Below are 18,236 nucleotides of genomic sequence, written 5' to 3'. Positions count from 1 at the left end.
AGCATCTCTCTGACTCAGCCTTCCTGTTCCCAGAATTCTCTTCTCTGCTTGTCCTGCCTATACTTCCTGCCTGGCTACTGGCCAATCAGCATTTTATTTATATAGAGCAATATCCACAGTACTTTGTGGCCCTGGAATGAGCCTGTCCAACATCAAGGCAAGGAAATGATATACCCTTGGTTCCCTTTATCCCTTTGGCATGATTGCAAAGATGGTTGGATCTGATACCCTAGGCTAAGGTCCGGGCTCCCACTGAGCCAGCTTCTGTCCCTCACCCACCATTTCCAAAACTGGGTTTAGGGAAATGAAAGAAGCTGGAGGAAGGAAGGAAAGAAGGAAGAAAGGAAGGAAGAAAGGGAAGGAGGGAGGGAGGGAGGGAGGGAGGAAGCTGAGGAAAGGAGAGAGGAAGGAAAATTTCTGGGCTCCTTTGAGTTCAAATTTTTATGAGAGACATACATTTCCCTTCCTGACTGACAGCTGGCTGAAGGCAGCCGCTGAGACTTGCAGGTTCCTGTGTCCCAAAACAAGGACTTGCATCGGGGCACATGGACAGTGGTAGAAGCAGAGCTAGTTATTAAGAGACTACATCACCCCTGAGAATGGAAATAAGCCAGAGCTGGGAAAGGTCAAAGGCTTGGCAGTGCTGTACGGGAGGTTGGGACATTTTCTTATGCCATGCACTTCCTCTACACATGCTCATGTTGGCCTTGTTGGGGAGGGCTTTCCCATCTTCCTGCCAACTGGCTTCCTTCATGCCCATCTTGATGCCTTCCTCTTTACCCTACTCTCTTGTCACATTACTTGGTTTCCCAGGTCACAAGTTTGTATACAGGAACTAGAAGTGCCAATGGGCTAAACTCAACTTGAGGGAAAGGTCAGTGATTGTCCAAGTAAAAGAGTAGGTGTGTATAGAGAGAGTTCTGTGGTCAAATCCAGGTTCCTAATCTCAAAGAGCTTCCTACTTAGAAAAAAAACCGCCAAAAGGTAAAAACATAGAGAAGCCTCTAGAAGGCGTGCAGTGAGCATGGTTCATTACATATCACACATTTGTAGATACTGGAAGAATGGAAGTTTCTTCTTTGTCTGCCACCTCTTGCTTGCAGCATAGAAGGTGATCTGGGAGAATGAAGGTCAAGACCTGGAAAGAGTGCTGATAAATGATTGAGTTCCACAGACTCAGGCCAGTCTTCCAACTGAAAGAGAACTCATGTAAGGCCATCATCCTGCCTAGAAAGCCCCCAGCTACGCACCAGTGGATGGTGGATCAGTCCCAAGTTCCAAGGGCAGGAAAACACCAATCAGAAGCCTCCCCAGCCCCTTCCAAAAATTCCCTTCTGGGAAAGCACTGTTTTAGTTTTATGTGTTGTTTTCTTAGAGAAGTACTTCTCTGTCACTGGCTGTCCTGAGGGTCTCTTCTTTATCTTTACAAAGCACTCAGTGGAAAAGTGGCCTAGAATGCACTAGGTCCTGGCTCAGTCCTGCTATCCATCCCCACCAACCCAAAAACAAACACGCAGAAATATAGTCTTATTTATTTTTATTGTGGTGTTATGGATTGAACACAGGGCACTGAAGAATGTTAGGCAAGTACCCTGCGGTGGCTTGAAGAAGACGTGTCCCCCCACAGACTCATGTATTTGGACACCTGGTCCCCTGTTGGTGGTGCTGTTTGGAGAGTTATGGAATCTTTAGGAGGTGTTTCATTGCTGGAGGAAATAACTTCACTGGGGGTGGGCTTTGAGGTTTTATGCCTCCCTCTACTTCATGGGCAGTAATCCGCGCCACCCAGCCTGCTTCCTGCATGGATGAAATGTAATCAGACAACCTCCTGCTCATGCATCATATCATGCCCTCCCCACAATGATGGACTCTAACCCCCTGAAGGCATAAACAAAAATAAATTCTTTGTCTTAGTCAGGGAAAGGGTTTATTTGGCTTACACTTCAGCATTGCTGTTCATCACTGAAGGAAGTCAGGAACTCAAAACAGGGCAGAATCCCAGAGGCAGGAGCTGATGCAGAAGCCATGAAGGAGTGCTGCTTACTGGCTTGCCTCCCCCCCTCCCTGGCCTGCTTAGCCTGCTTTGTTAAAGAACCCAGGACCACCAGCCCAGGGAAGGCACCACCCACCATGGGCTGGACCCTCCCCCATTGATCACTAATTGAGAAAATGCCTCACAGCTGGATCTCATGGAGGCATTTCCTCAACTGAAGCTCCTTCCTCACTGATGACTCTAGCTTGTGTCAAGTTGACATAAAACCAGCCAGTACACCCTTTCTTCCTTAAGTTGCCTTCGGTTGTGGTATTTTTATCACAGCAACAGAAAAGGAACTCATATACACTCGGACCTTCAGCTACATCCCCTGTACCTTTTCTCCCCAGCTTCCTAGCTTAGTAATGTCTGATTAAATTGGCTGTTGGTAATTCTGGCAGCATGTTCAAAATTCTCACAAAGTTTAAGCAATCATTTTGCAAATTACTGAAGATACTTTTATTGGTTTGCTTTTAGAGACAGTCTCTTACATCCCAGGCTAGCCTTGAACTTTCTACTAGCAATGAATGACCTTGAACTTCTGATTCTTCTCCCTTCGGCTCCCAGGTTCTGGGATTACAAGTGTGTGCCACCATGGTTGGTTTTATGCAGTACTGAGCATCAAGCCCAGAGCTTCAGTGCACACTAGACAAGCACTCTACCCACAAAGACACATCCTTATACCCCATTAAAAAGCATCTTTGATTCATCCTCACTGAGATAATGAAGCAAGGGATCCCCTATTCTATAAGGTTACATGCCCCCAACAACAATGTTATAAATCCTGGTGGGTCTAGTAGTTATCTCTGAAAATACTGATGTTTCACAGTGAATTTTACATGATCAGTGAACAAAACAGCGAAAATCCAGAAAGTTCTGACTTATCTAGAGTTCAGCTACCCATTAGCCTTTGCACTCTTTACATCCTGGTTCTTCCTCCAGCTTGGGGCTTTTTGATTTTGATGACCATGCCCCCACCTCCTGCTTTCAGGCTTTTTTTAAAGTCTGTGCCCTTGTATCCAATCCCTTGGCCAAGCAGAATCCCCCCACCCCCCATGCATAGCCAGATTAGTCAATTAGGTTCATCCCAACTGGATGCCTACTTTATATACCAGTGACACCAAATTGGTCTGTTCCCAGAACATAAAAGAGCCTTTGACCAAGAGCAATTGGGCAATTGATTTTTGGGTTCTCTCCCAGCCCCAGGTACTTGTTTCTTTACTTGGTTTGCATGTCCTTTTTCTATTGTCTTTGCTCAATACTCTGTAATCACGTGATAGGGAACTCTGGTCTGACTCAGTAAACTGGCAACAATTAATGTCAAATGAGATGGAAACTCAAATCCATTCAGATCCAGAAGATGGTGTGAAACAGAGTGCTAAAACTTCAGCTTTGGGGAGTCTGGTCCCCAGCTGTGTGACCCTGGGAGAATTAACAGATATGGAGTATTGTGGAATAATCTTTTTGTACACTGTGAAGATGTGTCTTTACCAAGGCACCTTCTGATTGGTTTAATAAAAGGCTCAATGCCCAATAGCTAGGCAGAAAGAGGTTAGGCAGGACTTCCAGGCAGAGAGAGGGAAGAAGAGAAGATGAATCTAGGTACACGAGAGAGGACTCGGAGAGGAAACAGGAGGTGCAAGATGGAAGAGAGATAAAAAGCCACAAGGCAAAACATAGATTAATAGAAGTGGGTTAATTTAAGTTATAAGAGCTAGTGGAACAAGCCTAAGCTATAGGCCAAGGTTTCATAATTAAGGATAAGTCTCCGTGTTGTTTTTTGTGAGCTAGTGGCCCAAAGAAAAATCTGCTACAATGGAGAGTTGTCTAAATGCCATGAGGTGAGGAACATTCAGTTGCCCAGCAGTTGGACTATCCATGAGAATTAAATGACAGCCAGAAGCAGCTGTGTGTATGATTGTATATGTAAGGCTAGCTTCTGTGTTAGGTAGCTCAGCTTGGAGAACACAGAAGATGAACTCTCCCCTTCATGCTCAGCTTTGGATCCCTTCTTTTAGCACTCTAATTTTGAGGAAAAGGGAACATCACAATTGCTCTTCCTTGATATTTCCAATACCATAGGGAAGGGGAGAAGATGATGGCAGTATCAGGGTTTTACTGCAAGCTTTTAAGGGAAGGCTACTTCTTCCTGGCCGAAAGAATAGAATCTGAGTTGTACTTCTGGCCTGGGGTGTAGAAATGACTACCGAAACTGTCCAAAACTTCCTTAGGAGTTTATCCAGATGGGTTTGTTGATCTCATGGGCGGAAGACTATCCCTACCCTGGAAAGCTGATGGACGCTGAAGAAATGATAAAGAGATGGGAAGAGTAATTAATGAGATAAGGCACATCCCAGAAGCTTCTCTCCTTAGGCAGCTGCTGCTATGTCTCCTTTCTCTCTTTGGAATACTGACTTATCCTGCTTGGCCTGACATTCCTGGGGTTCTCACTCTTTGAAGACCTCCCTCCCCAGGAGCTGATGCCAGCAGCTAAACCAACTCGTTTTTCTCCTAGGTTTTTACTCAAAAAATGTAACTCGTCTCATTTTTCTTTGTTTTGCAACCCACAGCCCCAGTCCATTAATTATATTGATGCAAATGAATAAAATGTCATGGGGAGAGGTGAGGAGTGAAGTTATAAAATGCCATAGATTCGGACAGGATGGGATGCATTCATGGTGGTGTGGCCGCCATAGATTAAAGCTGTAACACTCAACAGACACTAGCTCTTGGGTGAAGGGAATGACTCAGTGGGTAAGAGCACTTGCTGTGCAAGTGTGGAGACTGAAGTACAGATCCCCAGGACCCACATAAAAGCCAGCTGGAGCCATTCCACTGAAACTCTAGAGCTGTTCCCTGCAGAGACAAGATCACTGGGGCTTGCTGCCTGTTATACCAGTTCCAAGTTCAGAGAGATTTTTGTCTCTAGAGAATAAGGTGGTAATAGAGCAAGGCACAGATGGCTTCCTGGCCTCTACATACAAGATATAGACAACACACACACACACACACACACACACACACACACACACACACACAGGGGGTGGGGAGAGAGACAGACAGAGATAGACAGAGAGAGGCAGAGACAGAGATACACAGAGAGACACACAGAATGAAGAACAGAATAAATGTGTATAAGATTCTGGGGAGAAATGGGTTATCAAGGACAGATGTGGGTCAACATCTAAATCCTGAGTGAAGCTGGGTAAAGACAGTTGGGGTCTTTTTTTTTTTTTGACAGTTGGGGTCTTTTGGAGTAATGTGCTTGCAGTTTCTCTGTCAATGTGAAATTACATCAAGTGAAAATTCAAAGAAAGATAGCAGAGAGCACTATTGTGAGTGCACTATTGCTATAGTGTCCCCAGTCTGTCTGTCTGATGATCATATATTCAAGAGTGAGTAAGGTTTGAGACTAAAAAATATCCCCAAGTAGTGTTGGGGGTTGGAGCGGGAATTTGAATCTCATATGTACTTCTCATTGCCTGGCGTCTGCCAAGTTTCTTATCCATTGTGTGTCTCCATTTCCTCTTCTGCAAAATGAGTATAGAAACTGTACCTGCTGAAAAGATTGCCCCGAAGCTTAAATGGGTTCATAATTGTTCAGTGCTTGGCACACAGAGGTTGTTATTGTGATTTTTATTTTATGAAAGTCATAGCAGCCTGTACACTCTAAACAAACACTTTTCTCAGAGCTGAGTAGAAAATCTGGCAATAGCTTTTTATTTAAGTTAGTTAAGGAGCAAGAAAACATATGTCTCTAAGACAGGCCTAAAACCCTTCATCACTTGCACAAGAGAGACAGGGTGGTACCTCTCCATGGTCACCACATTTAGGAAGCAGAGGCAGGCTCAGGAGTTCTAGATGAACTTCTGGCCAATGGAAGGTATTTGAAACCCCCTTTCAAAAACCAAAACCAACCACTACCACCTAAAACAACAAATTACCCACTTCCCCCAAACTTCATCAGCTTTACCTGCCCCGCATGGCCCGTGGGCAGCACTGGTCCTAATTCCTTCCCTTGGAACATGACTTTTCTCCAAGAGGTGGCCTTTGATAATGGTATCAGTTCCTAGGGCCAGACCTCACAGCCCTCAGTTCAGTCAAACAATCTCTAATCTGTCATTCCCGGGGCTAGTTTAAGTCAGTTTCCCTGGGGCTGAGATCAGTTTTTGCCTGGAAGCCAGGCAAGGGGTTGTCAGCACTGGGAAGCCCCATGGCCTCGGAGTGCCGTGGTGGTGGTGGTGGTGGGAGAGAGTGGGTGGGTTCCCCTACCCTCCTGCCACTCCCATTCCCTGCCTTTCCCAATTCCCTCACCCTGCTCCCTAGGGCCACCCCTTTCCTTCTCCCCTCCCCGCCCCGCCCCTCCTCTCCTCGGCCCGCCCCCTCCCGTGTCCTGGGCCAGGGTTCGCTCCCACCCCGCCCCCGCCCTGCCCTTCCCCGCCCCGCCCCCTCCTGTGGCCTGGGCCAGGGCCCGCTCCCACCCCGCCCCCTCTCCCGCCCCGTCCCCTCCCGCCCCGCCCCTCCCGCCCCGCCCCTCCTCTCTTCGGCCCGCCCCCTCCCGTGGCCTGGGCCAGGGCCCGCTCCCACCCCGCCCCCTCTCCCGCCCCGGGCGCCCCCCTCCCGCCCCGTCCCCTCCCGCGGCCCGGGCCAGGGCCCGCGCCCCCGCCCCGCCCCTCTCCCGCCCCGTCCCCTCCCGCGGCCCGGGCCAGGGCCCGCGCCCCCGCCCCGCCCCTCTCCCGCCCCGCCCCCTCTCCCGCCCCGCCCCCTCCCGCGGCCTGGGCCAGGGCCCGCTCCCACCCCCCTCCCCTCCCCCTCCCTCCCGGTCGCGGCCTCCCCGCAGGTTCCTGGTTAAGATGGCGTCCCCGGTGGCCATCGCGGCGCAGGCCGGGAAGCTTCTGCGAGCGCAAGCCCTGCGGCCGCGGCTGCTGGCGGTCAGGTCCCAGGTGAGCGCGGCTGGGACGACGCGAGCCACCGGCTGCGGCGCCCCTGCTCGGCGGCGGCCCCTTCGCCCCGGGCGACCCCTCGCGACCCCGTGCTCCCCGCGGCGCGGCTGGCCGAGCGGCGCCCGTGGTGCCGCAGGACTCGGCCCACCTCCCACGGGGGGTCGCGGGGACCGCGGGGGTCAGAGTGCGCACCCCACGGCCCGGGTCGTTCTAACGCCCCCCTCACCCGGGCCGTGGGGCGGGACACTGGAACCCGGCGCCGGCACCGGTGCGGGGTGCGAAAGTTGCTCGCCGCACTGCTGGAATCCAGAGGTTTCCCAGTGGTTTCCCGGCTCTGCCTTGGGGGCGTCTCCAAGCCCGAGCTCGCTCGCCCGGCCGGCCACGTGCTGCACTTGCCAGAATGCCGGCGGCTCCCGGGGCTGCTCACCTGCCAGAGTGTGAACTCTGCAGGGTGTTGCTTGTGCAGCCTCTGTGAGCCTCTCTGTGGGGAAATGCAGGGGACCAGAGGAAAGTGGCAGTCGATGGCTCTTCTCCTATGAACGGCCTGTGTCAAAACTCCTCGGACCCCGTCCACTTTGTCCATGCCTCATGGAGACTGACTTCTTAGTGCTGGACTCTGAACCGCGCCACGTGGCTCCCCTGTTTACCTTCCTCAGATGGCAAGCTTCCCGTAGCCTTTGCGGGGGAAACAGAGTTGGCGTTGACACTTGGAGAAGTCATGCAGCTACTGGTCTACTTTCTCTAGATTACCCCCTCCCCCGGAAAGAAAAGCTTTACAGTTCAATGAGAGGCAAATAAATTATCACATCTTAACCCAAGGCAGGCATAGGGCACTAAGAAAACGGAAAGAAAAAGTTACTAATGATTTTTTGAGTTACTCTAAGTTTTGGTTAATTATGACTTCCGTGAAGTTTTTTTTTTCTTTTCATTACTTGACATTCCATTTCTCTGTTACTGTTAATAGGAATTTAAGAGGTGTTAATCCTTATTACTATCATATCCTTAATAGGCACTTGACAGTATGGTGGGTAAAGGACAGGGGTGGCGGTTTGTCTAATTAAAATCACGGATACCTGCTATAATAGAGTAAGGAGATATCTCCAGGTGATCTAAGGCCTACTCATTATTTAAGTGTTAGAAAAAACAGGAACCGTGGTGCTGCTGTTCAAGTCGCTTTGACTTGATGAGAAACATGGAGCCCAGGGCAGTGAGAAAACGAAGACGAGGAAATGATAGTTCAGAGAAATCTAAAACAGAACATTTACCTCCAGTATGTTGTCATCTTCCCTGTCCCAGTACCGGAAACCTTGGAGGTGAGACTGGCTGGCGAGCAGACGGGGGTCAGAAGTACACTGACTGGGTGGGTGATGCACTTCGGGCTTCCGTACTTCTTTGTTATTCTGGGAACACCAGGCTTGGAAGATGCACACAGTAGGGCTGGGAGATGGCTCAGGTGGTAAGGGCACTTGCTCCACAAGCATCAGGGTCTTGAGTTCACAAGCCCAGCGCCCATGTAAAAAGCCAGGCATGGCAGTGTGAACTTGTGACCCCCTGAACCTGCGGGGAAGAGACACGTGGGTCCCAAGAGCTTGTTGTCCAGCCAGCCCAGCTGAAATGGTGAGGTTTCACTTCAGCAAGAGATGAGGTGGTAAGGCGAGAGAGTGTTAGAGGAAGACAGCTCTGGCTTCTGAGCCCAACACACACACACACACACACACACACACACACACACACACACACACACACACACACAAGACTAGATTTTGTTCTTTGGGTTTCACTATCTAGCCCTGGCTGGCCTAGAACATACTGTGGAGACCAGGCAACCTTGAACTCAAAAATTGCCTGCCCCTGCCTCCTGAGGGCTGGGATGAAAGGTATGTGCCACAGCAGCAGCAACAACAATAACAAAGTTTTTTTTTTTTTTAAATATCTGTGTGTTTGGCCTGCATGAATTTATGTGCACCACGAACCTGTGGTGCCCATGAAGGTCAGAAGAGGGTGTCTGATGTCTTCTGGAACTGGAGTTACTGATGGTTTTGAACTATACCATCAGTTAGGACTGAACCTAGGTTCTCTGCAAGAGCAATAAGTGCTTTGAACTGCTGAGCCAGCTCTTTCTTCCAGCCCAATTGTTTTCTTTGGTGGTACCAATTATATACAGTGACCAAGATCTGGAAATGAGCATTGACGAGTGGTCCTGTGTAGAAAAGTCCAGTGATCTGTTCAAGGTTACAGAGAGTTTGAGGCAGAGCTGATACCTGAGTAAAGGTTTCCTTCATGTTCCTGTTATACCAGGGGAGAGCTGGTGAGTGCCCGTTTCCCATGTAAGTTCACCTGCACACCAGTACACCAGTAGGAACTGCAAGTCACTGGTGCTAAGGACACATTTCTTAAAGGAACAGTGTGGAATTGGTAATGGAAGTAGGTGCACACAGCCTCTGACTTTAAGGATCTGTTTTCTTAGTACCTGCTCCATGCCATTCTGATTTGATACATACCTACCCACTTCCTGGATCATAGCAGATACTACAATTAAGGATGGTTCATTTTTTTTCCCCACCAAACTTAGGAATCTTTACCAAGTATTCTCAGAAATCTGTTGGCACCCTCGGCCTAGACCTAGTTTGTACCAGGCCTTGTGAAAAAAAGAGGTGGATGGGCCAAGATAAAAGACCCACTTTCTGCTTTTAGAAGCAACTCTAACTGGGTTCACAAAAATACCCATAGAATAATGCCCCTCCCTGGGGTTAATGTTAGACACATATTTTTGGTGTTTAATGTCATTGAAATTGCTTTTTTTTTTTTAAACTTCTGCCTTCAGCCTCACTCTTTTGACCTTGGATATATGTTATATCCTTTGTGGGGCTGTCTTTGGCCATCTCAATACTAGGTCTGCTCCAGGCCCTGGACTTGGGGTTATGAGTAAAGCAGGCAGAGCCCTTGACCACATAGGTGCAGGAAGGGGAGAGATTATAGATACTACAGTAAGACTGATGATTTCCAGGACTGACGAAGCCATAATGAAATCAAACAGGGCCATGTGATGGAGAATAAATAGCTTCGCAGGCTGGCACACAAAAGCCCAGAAAACCTGTTCGATAAGTGGTTTTTTTTTTTTTTTTTTTTTTTTTTTAGGTTTAATTTTTTTCTTTTTTGAGACTGGGTCTCACTATGTAGCTCTGGCTGGCCTATGTTGCTGTGCTAGAACTTGCAGGGATCTGCTTGCATCTGACTTCCAAGTACTGGGATTAAAAGTGTGTGCTGCCATTGCTGGTCTATGTTTAATTTTTATTGAAAACACAAACGTAATGCATACTCTTCTCATTGCTATAGCAACACACCTGAAAAGGCAGCTTAAGGAAGGCAGTCAGGCATCATTCTGGCTCACAGTTTGGGTGAATAGTCCGTCCTGGTGGGGAAGAGAAGGCCACAGGTGCTTGTGGTAACTGGGCACATGTATCCACAGTCAGGAAGCAGAGGGAGATGAATGCTGTGCTCCTATGCAGTTTGGGAACACAACCCTTGGAAGGGTGCCACCTTCATTTAGAGTGGCTCTTCGTACCTCACTTAATCTAGCAGTGCCCTCACAGGGATGCCCAGAGCTTGGTCTCCTAGGTGATTCTGGGTCTTGTCAAGGTGACAGTATTGACTGTCACTGAACAGTTTGTGAGTTTGTACAACATGAAAGGAGCTGGGTCACTAGATATAGAATGAGAAAATAATTTAACAGCAGCTTGCACCCTTTAGTACACCTTCTATTACTACCTGTACCTGACAAAGGGAACGGTTTCCCCTCTTACAATACCGGTTCATTTTTGTTTGTTATGTAAATGAAATTATACAATATGCATGCACATATTTGGTACCTCTCTGTTATAAGATCCTAAGTGTTTGACATTTGACCTGTATAATGAAAAGGACTAGCCAGATGAGATGGACCTGGTGTGTGTGTGTGTGTGTGTGTGTGTGTGTGTGTGTGTGTGTGTGTGTGTGTGTGTTTGTTGTTTTAGGCCACCAACCAGCTCTCAAATCATGACCTGGAGACATATTATTCGTTTTTAAATGTTTGGCCTAGGTTAGGCTTGTTTCTGGCTAGCTCTCTATTCACCTTTTGCCTCAGGGCTTTGTACCATCCTTTATGTACATCTTACTTTCCTGCTGTCTGTCTGGGTGGCTGGCTGCTGCCTGGCTTCTGGCCCTGGGCATGTCCCTCTTTCTCCTCATTCTCTTCTCCCTCTCTTCTTCTCCACTTATTCTCTCTACCTGCCAGCCCCACCTTCCCTCTCCTGCTTAACTATTGGCCGTTCAGCTTTTTATTAGACCAATCAGGTGCCTTAGGGCAAGGTGAAACAGCAACACATCTTTACATAATTAAACAAATGCAGCAAAAACAAATGTAACATTCTTACATTATTAAGAAAGGCAGCAGAAACAAATGTAACACACCTTTACACAGTTAAAGTAATATTCCCCAGCATAAACAATTGTAACACATCTTTGCCCAATTAAAATAATATTTCGCAACAGGTGGGAATGAGGTGTGACAAGTTATCAAAGACCAAATCACATGAGTCTCACATGGAGTTTTTAAGGGCTTAGTGGTTACATGACTTACATAAAATTACCCAGGTATTAACAGGAAACTGCTGGGTCTAAATCCCAGGCCTAGCTGCCAAGGCTCAGGCCTTTAAATTCTGTTCTGCACATACTATTGAGAAGTCAGAATTCAGGTTAGCCACAGAGTTTGAGGATATAGTTAGCACTTCAATAAAAGTCGAACTGCTATTACTGCACCCCTCCCCCTTTTTCTTAGTTTGATGAGATAGGGTGGTCTTGTATAGCTCTGGTTGTCTTTGACCTTGAAGCAGGAGTGTTGTGGAATCTTTGTATACGGTGAAGATGTCTCTTTGCCAGGGCCCCTTCTGATTGGTTTAATAAAGAGCTCAATGGATAGTAGCTAGGCAGGAAGAGGTTAAGTGGAACTTCTGGGCAGAGAGAGATGAAGAGAGGAATCTAGAGGCACGAGAGAGACACCTAGGAGACAGGCGAGGTAACCAAACCACATGATAGAAGATAGATTAATAGAAGCAGGTTAATTTGAGTTATAAGAGCTGGTTGGGAAAAAGCCTAAGCTAAGGCCAAGCTTTCATAATTAATAATAAGTCTCCATGTTGTTATTTAGGGGGCTGGTGATCCAAAGATAGTTGGACAAGCAAGCTTGCTGCATAGGATTGCTTCTGAGTGTTGGGATTACAGGCATGAACTGCCATATCCAGCTACTTCTTTTCAAAATCCCAAATCCTGGTAGAAAGCTCCCAGCTAGCCCTCCAAGTGCACAGATGCAGTGAAACTTGGTAGTGTGATACAGCATGGAATGTCTATGATGAATATCCAGGAGCCCATTTGTCTTATTTGGTGCTGCTGAATTTAAGATAGTAATGTCTTTTTCTTTCTTTCTTTCTTTCTTTCTTTCTTTCTTTCTTTCTTTCATTCATTCTTTTTTTTTTTTCTTTAGAAGACAGGGTTTCATGTAGCTCAGGCTGGGCTTGAACTCGTGTTCATCTTCCCTTTACCTCCTGATTACAGGCATGATGCACCACTTCTTGCTTTATGTGATGTTGAGGGTCACACCCAGCCCATTGTGCATGCCAAGGCAAACACTGCCAAGAGCTGTAACCTCAGTCCAGTAGTAATGACTCTTAGTATAGTATAGTTGCCTTTTGGGCCAGTCCTGTCTCAAGATGACTACATGAAGTTCAGGGAAGCTTGTGTTTTAAGGGATGCACGGATGTACGAGACACTGCCTTTGAGGTTCTGCCTTTGAGGTTACTGCTGTGTTACTTTATGCAGTCCAGAGGATTGTGTACTGTCAAAGGAAACTGCTTACACCCGTGCCTCTGCTGTTGGCCACTTCAGGAAAAAGGGCTGCAGCTCAGGGCTCTGCTCCTGCTTGCAATGGAAACAGATGGGTGCATTGTTTTTTGTTTGTTTGAAACAGGGTCTCACTATGCAGCCCTGGCTGGCCTGAAACTCATTATGTAGACCAGGCTGCCCTTGAACTCACAGAGATCCGCCTGCCTCTGCCTCCGAGTGCTAGGATCAAAGCTGTGCGTCACCGTGCCCAGCTGTACGTGGGTTTTAGACGTGAAGGACTAAAGGGCTGTACAAGTTTATACCAGCTAAATGAAGCCATGAGAGGGCTGCCGGCTGTGGCTTCCCTGTGCCTGCCTGCTGCCCTTGGCTTTTTCTTTTCCTAGTTTTTAAAAACAACAAACAAGCAAACAGCTCCCCTCTCCACCCCCCCCCCAAAACAACCCCCAAAGAGGACAGCTACAATACTTGCTACTAAAGAAGATGTTGGCTTTCACAATGCTGAACTTTTGACCTGCATGTGGAAGGCCTGTGAGTGATGGCTCCTGTCCCGGATTGGCTTTGTTTACTGGGAAGGGAGCACTGCTTTTATGGGAACATGATTAAGTCCACAGGCCCAAGGTAGCCAGAGCTTTGTCACCCTTGTTGCCTGGCTAAGTTCTGCAGGCACCAAGCCTAGAAAGTCACTGAAATATGTCCTCTGGGAGGACGAAAAGAAAGGACACGGTGACTGGAGTTTTGTCCTTCACTTCTCCTTACTCCTCGGTAGGAATCCTCCCTCCGTGTGGCACTTTCTTTCACTTGTTGGCAAAGTTTTGCCTGATGCATATACATTTACATAACTAAGAGCATTACACTAATTTGGAAATGAATACAGGAAGTTCACTCACTGAAGGAAAGGATTGCAGGCCTGTCCTTGCAAATGTTCTAGTGCACAGAAGGAAGCGCAGTGAGGGATAATGCTGATCCTTTAGGCAGATACTTAGTGTGTGTGCCCAGTGCTGAGTTCCACAAAGGCAAAACCCCAGTATTTTACCATAAACCCAGTGTTTAGGAGAATTAGTATAGTTGAGTAGGTTACTATACCTAATAGATATGATGGAGTGGAGAGAGAGAGAGAGACAGAGAGAGACAGAGACAGAGAGAGAGAGACAGAAAGAGACGGAGAGAGACAGAGGGAGAGAGATAGAGAGACAGAGAGAGAATGAGAACAAGAACAAGCACTATCTTTGCCCTCAAATGGTTTGTGGTCTAATTGCAAAATTGTTGTATAGCCCAGTGATTACATTGCCATGGTGATGCTTTAGTTGAGCTGTGATCTGAGACACTTGTTGAGCCTGTTCTACATTGGGCCACTTGCTGATCTCTTCTGGAGGCAGGGTTCCCTCTGACCCCTGTCTGTGCCCTACCTTCATCAACTCTGATTCAGTGTTAATTCTTTGGAAAGACCTTTCCCTGATCATTTGACTGGTTCCTTCTCTATCCAGTGATTGCTTTTTCTGCAGTTAATAACACTCGACTCCACCTCATCTTATGTGTTTGTCTCTCTTCCTTTTCCTTTCACAAATATAAGAATGTGAGCTTTGTAAGAGCAGACTTTCTTACACATTTCTGTTTCCCCAGCTGGCCTAGCTAGGTGTTCTGTAAGCATTTGTGGACTAATGAATTAGTGAAGGACCCAGACAAGGGAGAGGCAGGTAACAAGCTGAGAGTTGATATAGATTAGAGAGGAAGAGATGAGCTGATAATTGGCAAAGGGACTAACTGTTGAGCATTTCCTATGTGGCAGGCTGTGCAAAGAGTTTATTGACAGTTATTACTTTAAGCCTTACAATATCATGGCAGGGGTTGGTGGTGCCATCTCCTGCAAATGTAAAGGACCCCAGGCACAGAGAGGTCACATAATAACTGGCTGCAAATCTCAGTGCCAGGAAGTCACCTGCCTCATGCCAGTAAATACCTGACGCTGTTAAATCATTAAGCCATATCACCAGAAGGTCCAGTTTGGGCTGAACTCTCCAGTTGAACACAGAGCTTACCAGCCCTGCACCTCTGCCTTTGCCAATTTGGATTTGCCTATTTGACTCAGCCTGCTGGAACTGCACACTTCTCTGGACTCTGATCTCTACCCCGTCCCCGCCCCTTTCTTGCTCTGCGATCTAAGAAACAGTAGCAGAAGGCACAAATTCTGCATTTAATTCAGCCGAGTTCAGATATTAGATCCCCAATGCTCCTGCTGAGCAACCTGGAACAAATGATTATTTTTAAAAATTAATTTTATTAGTGCATATTAATTACACAGAAAATAGGCTTCATTGCACCATTTTACATGATATATGCGCTCAGAGTTGCTACGAGTATATGGCATACATTCTGTGGTCGTATCTGGAACAGATGGTTGAACTTGACTCTTATGTGAAAAGGAGTTAATTCTCACAGGTGGCTATAATGATTCAGTGTGATTTATTAAACATTTGGCATTATGATTAGATCATGGGCATACAACGATTATTTCTGTTGCAACAAATTTGAAGCTAAATTGACTTGCCTTTTATAAAAGGATTTACTAATCTTTAATGATGGTTCTTTCCTAGGTTTCATAACATTTATCATGTACTGTTACCTCAGAATCAGGCACTGATTTCATGCTTCCTTAGGCTTGATTTCACCAAACAGCCATGTAAGACAGGAATGATTTTGCCAGGTTCATATGTGGAGAACTTGAGGCTGAGGAGGTGAATGGATGTTTGCCTCCAAGGCCTTAGGAATTCTCAGTATCCCAGAGATGGGATTCGGAAGCTCAGCCATTGATCTTCTCGGAAATGTTTGCATAACTTGGGTGGGGTTAGTAGCAAAGGCATCTGGACTTGGGTGAGTTGAATGTTGGAGATGGGAGACACCTAAGAAGAGACCAGAGACCCAGTAGGTACCACTGGCTACCTAGCACGATGTGCTGGCTTAGGAGTTCAGAAAAAACGAGTTGGCTTTTCAGGGTGGGCATTTCCTGAGTTGAGGCTTTGGTCCATGTCCCAAGTTTATGGCAAGCTTGCTTATAGATGATTATGAAGGAATAGCACTTAGGCACAAGCTGTGAAGGTGTCGGGGTCCAGCCCTGACCTGTTGAATAGTCCTTGAAGCGGGGAGTGAGGAACCGAGAAATGCTAGATAGGGAAAAATATAGATGGAGATGGAGAAAAAGAGACACAGGATAGCTTCAGGAGGGTCCTGGGTCAATACCCAGTTACCTCAAGTTTATTCCTAATGTGCTTTTTATATATTAGCAAGGGGAGAGGTGAAAGACCTCCCCCTTTCAGGATCAAAGTACAAACAAGTGTATATCCTTTCTTAATTCTCTAAACACCTGGTAACCTCACCCTATGGCAGAGCACCTTATGATTTATTGTAAAATGAAGAGACTTGATATAGTATGTAATTGGTGTTGTCGACCCTGCAGAGCACAGAAGTAGATCTGTGTAGGTGGGGATCCATGCGTGGGTAGAGGGCCAGGTGTCGGTCTCTCCAGCCCAACCCACTGTCAGTTTTTGTTCTGTGGATATCCCTTGTGTGCAGCGTGAAGGCACCAAAGACAGCAGGGCTGCCTTGTAGAGTTTGGGGTGGTGGGGCAATGAGATGAGGCCAGAGAAATAGGCTCAAATTGAGTGGATCCTTATGAGTATGGTGATGGCGGGCAGTGGGGAGCCACTGAAGGTTTGTAGACAGACAAGTGGCACGGGCCATTTTCTGATTCAGCATATGTTCCAGGCAGTATGGAGAGGGTGAGAGGCTGCAGGAAAGCAGAGCATCTGAGAGACTTTTGTACCAATATGTTGCTGTGAGTCATTATACCAGGATCATAGGCATAATCCAGGACCGGAACCAGATTAAAACCTTGTCTCCAGAGCATCATTTTGTGATCTTTTATCTTTCTTTTAGCATCTGTTTTTCTTTTTCACTCTGCAGTGTCTCTGAAAGCTGCATGTTTTGTTATTTGTGTGTCATAAATTGAATGACAGGTCCCTTCTATCTACAAAATACATGAAACGGGAGATGAAGGGGTAGGCCAGCAGTTCCTCTTCAGCCCGGGACACTGGAGAGTGCCGTGAGTCATTGCTGTGTGACCTAGGCAGAAGCTAGGATGTCTCTGGAAAACTGGATGTGCAGATGCTGGTAATTAACGTGGGCTAGCTGGGGCCGTGGGCATAGGAGAGACAGACTGACGGTACTAAAGGAAGAGCTAGGAGGTGGTGGTGAGATGGTGCCGTGGGTAAAGGTGCTTGGTGCCAAGTCCTGACCTGAGTTAGAGCTCTAAGACCCACTGGTGGAAGGAGTGAGAGAACCAACTTTGGCAAGTTGTCCTTGGCCCCCATAAACAGAGAAGTAAGTATTAAAAAAAGTAAGTACGGGGGGGACCTAACTCAGTTGGCAAAGTACTTGGCTAGTGCACAAGTTCCTGATGTCATTCCCAGCCCCTTGTAAAGTAGGCATGATGGCACACTCCAGTCCCAGCAGTTGAGAGTGGAGACGGGATCAAAAGTTCAAGGTCATTCTTGGCTACATTGTGAGTTCAGAGTAAGCCTGAGATATGTGAGACCCTTCTCCGAGGAGGGAGGGAGGAAAGGAAGGAGGGAGGGAGAGAAGGAAGGAGGGAGGGAGGGAGAGAAGGGAAGAGGGAGAGAGGGTTGGAAGGAAGGAGGGAGGGGGAAATGAAAGAGGGAGGAAAGAAGGGAGGGGAGAAAGGAGGGAGGGAGGGAGAAGAGCTAGAGACTACTAGATAGGACCCATGGTTTCCCTGACAGGTTTCCATTGCTAGCCCCTCTTCCTGCCCTGAGCCAGCTGACAAAAAAACTGGCAAAGGGCTGCTTGCTGTTCCTGGGCAGAGTAGGTGTGCATTTTGTACGCTGTGTATGAAGGAGCCTTGATGTGCCTGCCCAGGGATCTGTGTGCTCTGTCCCTGTGCCTGGGTCTTTGCTGGGTGTGTTAGGACCTCAGTAAAGAAAGAAGCATGGGAAAGAAGAGAAACGGCAGAAAGGAGAAGTGTGCTAGCTTACAAAGCACAGCCCAGGAGGAGCTGTGCCCACAAGTTGTCCACTTACAGGATGGCCACATGCCCTGGCCCCCACACCTACCTGCAAACAGGATAGATTTTAAAAATGTAAAAACAAAACAAAAATCCCCGAGAGAAACACAGTGCAGCCCTCCCCAGGGCCATGCCTGTCTTACTGGTTCCAGCAGCAGCCCAGGCCTTTGGAATGGCGCAGCCTGGTGTAGCTTTCTCTGCTCTCATTCTTGGGTGTAGGTTGTAGGTCCTCCTAAGGTTCCTTTGGTTGTATATAAGAAAGGAGAGACTTTCTTGGACTTGTCTGGGGAAAAATAAATGACTTATAGTG

At 47.4% G+C, this 18,236-nt stretch overlaps 2 protein-coding genes across 3 annotated transcripts in view; one reads left to right on the top strand and one right to left on the bottom strand.

Moving 5' to 3' along the window:
- Window positions 1-1,659: 1,659 nt before the first annotated feature.
- Window positions 1,660-8,381, bottom strand: LOC143272452 (uncharacterized). Of its 2 annotated transcripts, none has more exons than XR_013050044.1 (2): window positions 8,241-8,353; window positions 1,660-1,797 (listed from the first exon to the last, which is right to left on the bottom strand). XR_013050044.1 is itself a non-coding variant. In XM_076567433.1 (2 exons), exon 2 carries the CDS (start codon window positions 7,556-7,558, stop codon window positions 6,965-6,967), a length of 594 nt encoding a protein of 197 aa, XP_076423548.1. In that variant the 5' UTR covers window positions 7,559-7,650; window positions 8,241-8,381. The 2 variants fall into 2 exon arrangements, 1 of the variants encoding a protein (XP_076423548.1); XM_076567433.1 differs by lacking the exon at window positions 1,660-1,797 and adding an exon at window positions 6,965-7,650 and having other exon boundaries at window positions 8,241-8,381.
- The window catches only part of Suclg2 (succinate-CoA ligase GDP-forming subunit beta), a 294,010-nt gene continuing 282,617 nt past the window's right edge, over window positions 6,844-18,236 (top strand). Inside the window, exon 1 of the mRNA XM_076567432.1 lies at window positions 6,844-6,975. Coding sequence (XP_076423547.1) covers window positions 6,886-6,975 — 90 coding nt within the window. The 5' untranslated portion in view covers window positions 6,844-6,885. The remainder of the gene's footprint in view (window positions 6,976-18,236) is intronic.

The sequence above is a fragment of the Peromyscus maniculatus genome, chromosome 3 (genome assembly GCF_049852395.1).
Source record: "Peromyscus maniculatus bairdii isolate BWxNUB_F1_BW_parent chromosome 3, HU_Pman_BW_mat_3.1, whole genome shotgun sequence".
NCBI classification, from domain to species: Eukaryota; Metazoa; Chordata; class Mammalia; order Rodentia; family Cricetidae; genus Peromyscus; species Peromyscus maniculatus.
Note: the sequence above shows the minus strand (reverse complement) of the source record. Positions and strands in the feature narration are given on the sequence as shown.

Excerpts from the sequence above, each read along its gene's own strand:
- LOC143272452 (XM_076567433.1), bottom strand. The coding sequence starts at position 7,558 with ATGGACAAAGTGGACGGGGTCCGAGGAGTTTTGACACAGGCCGTTCAT.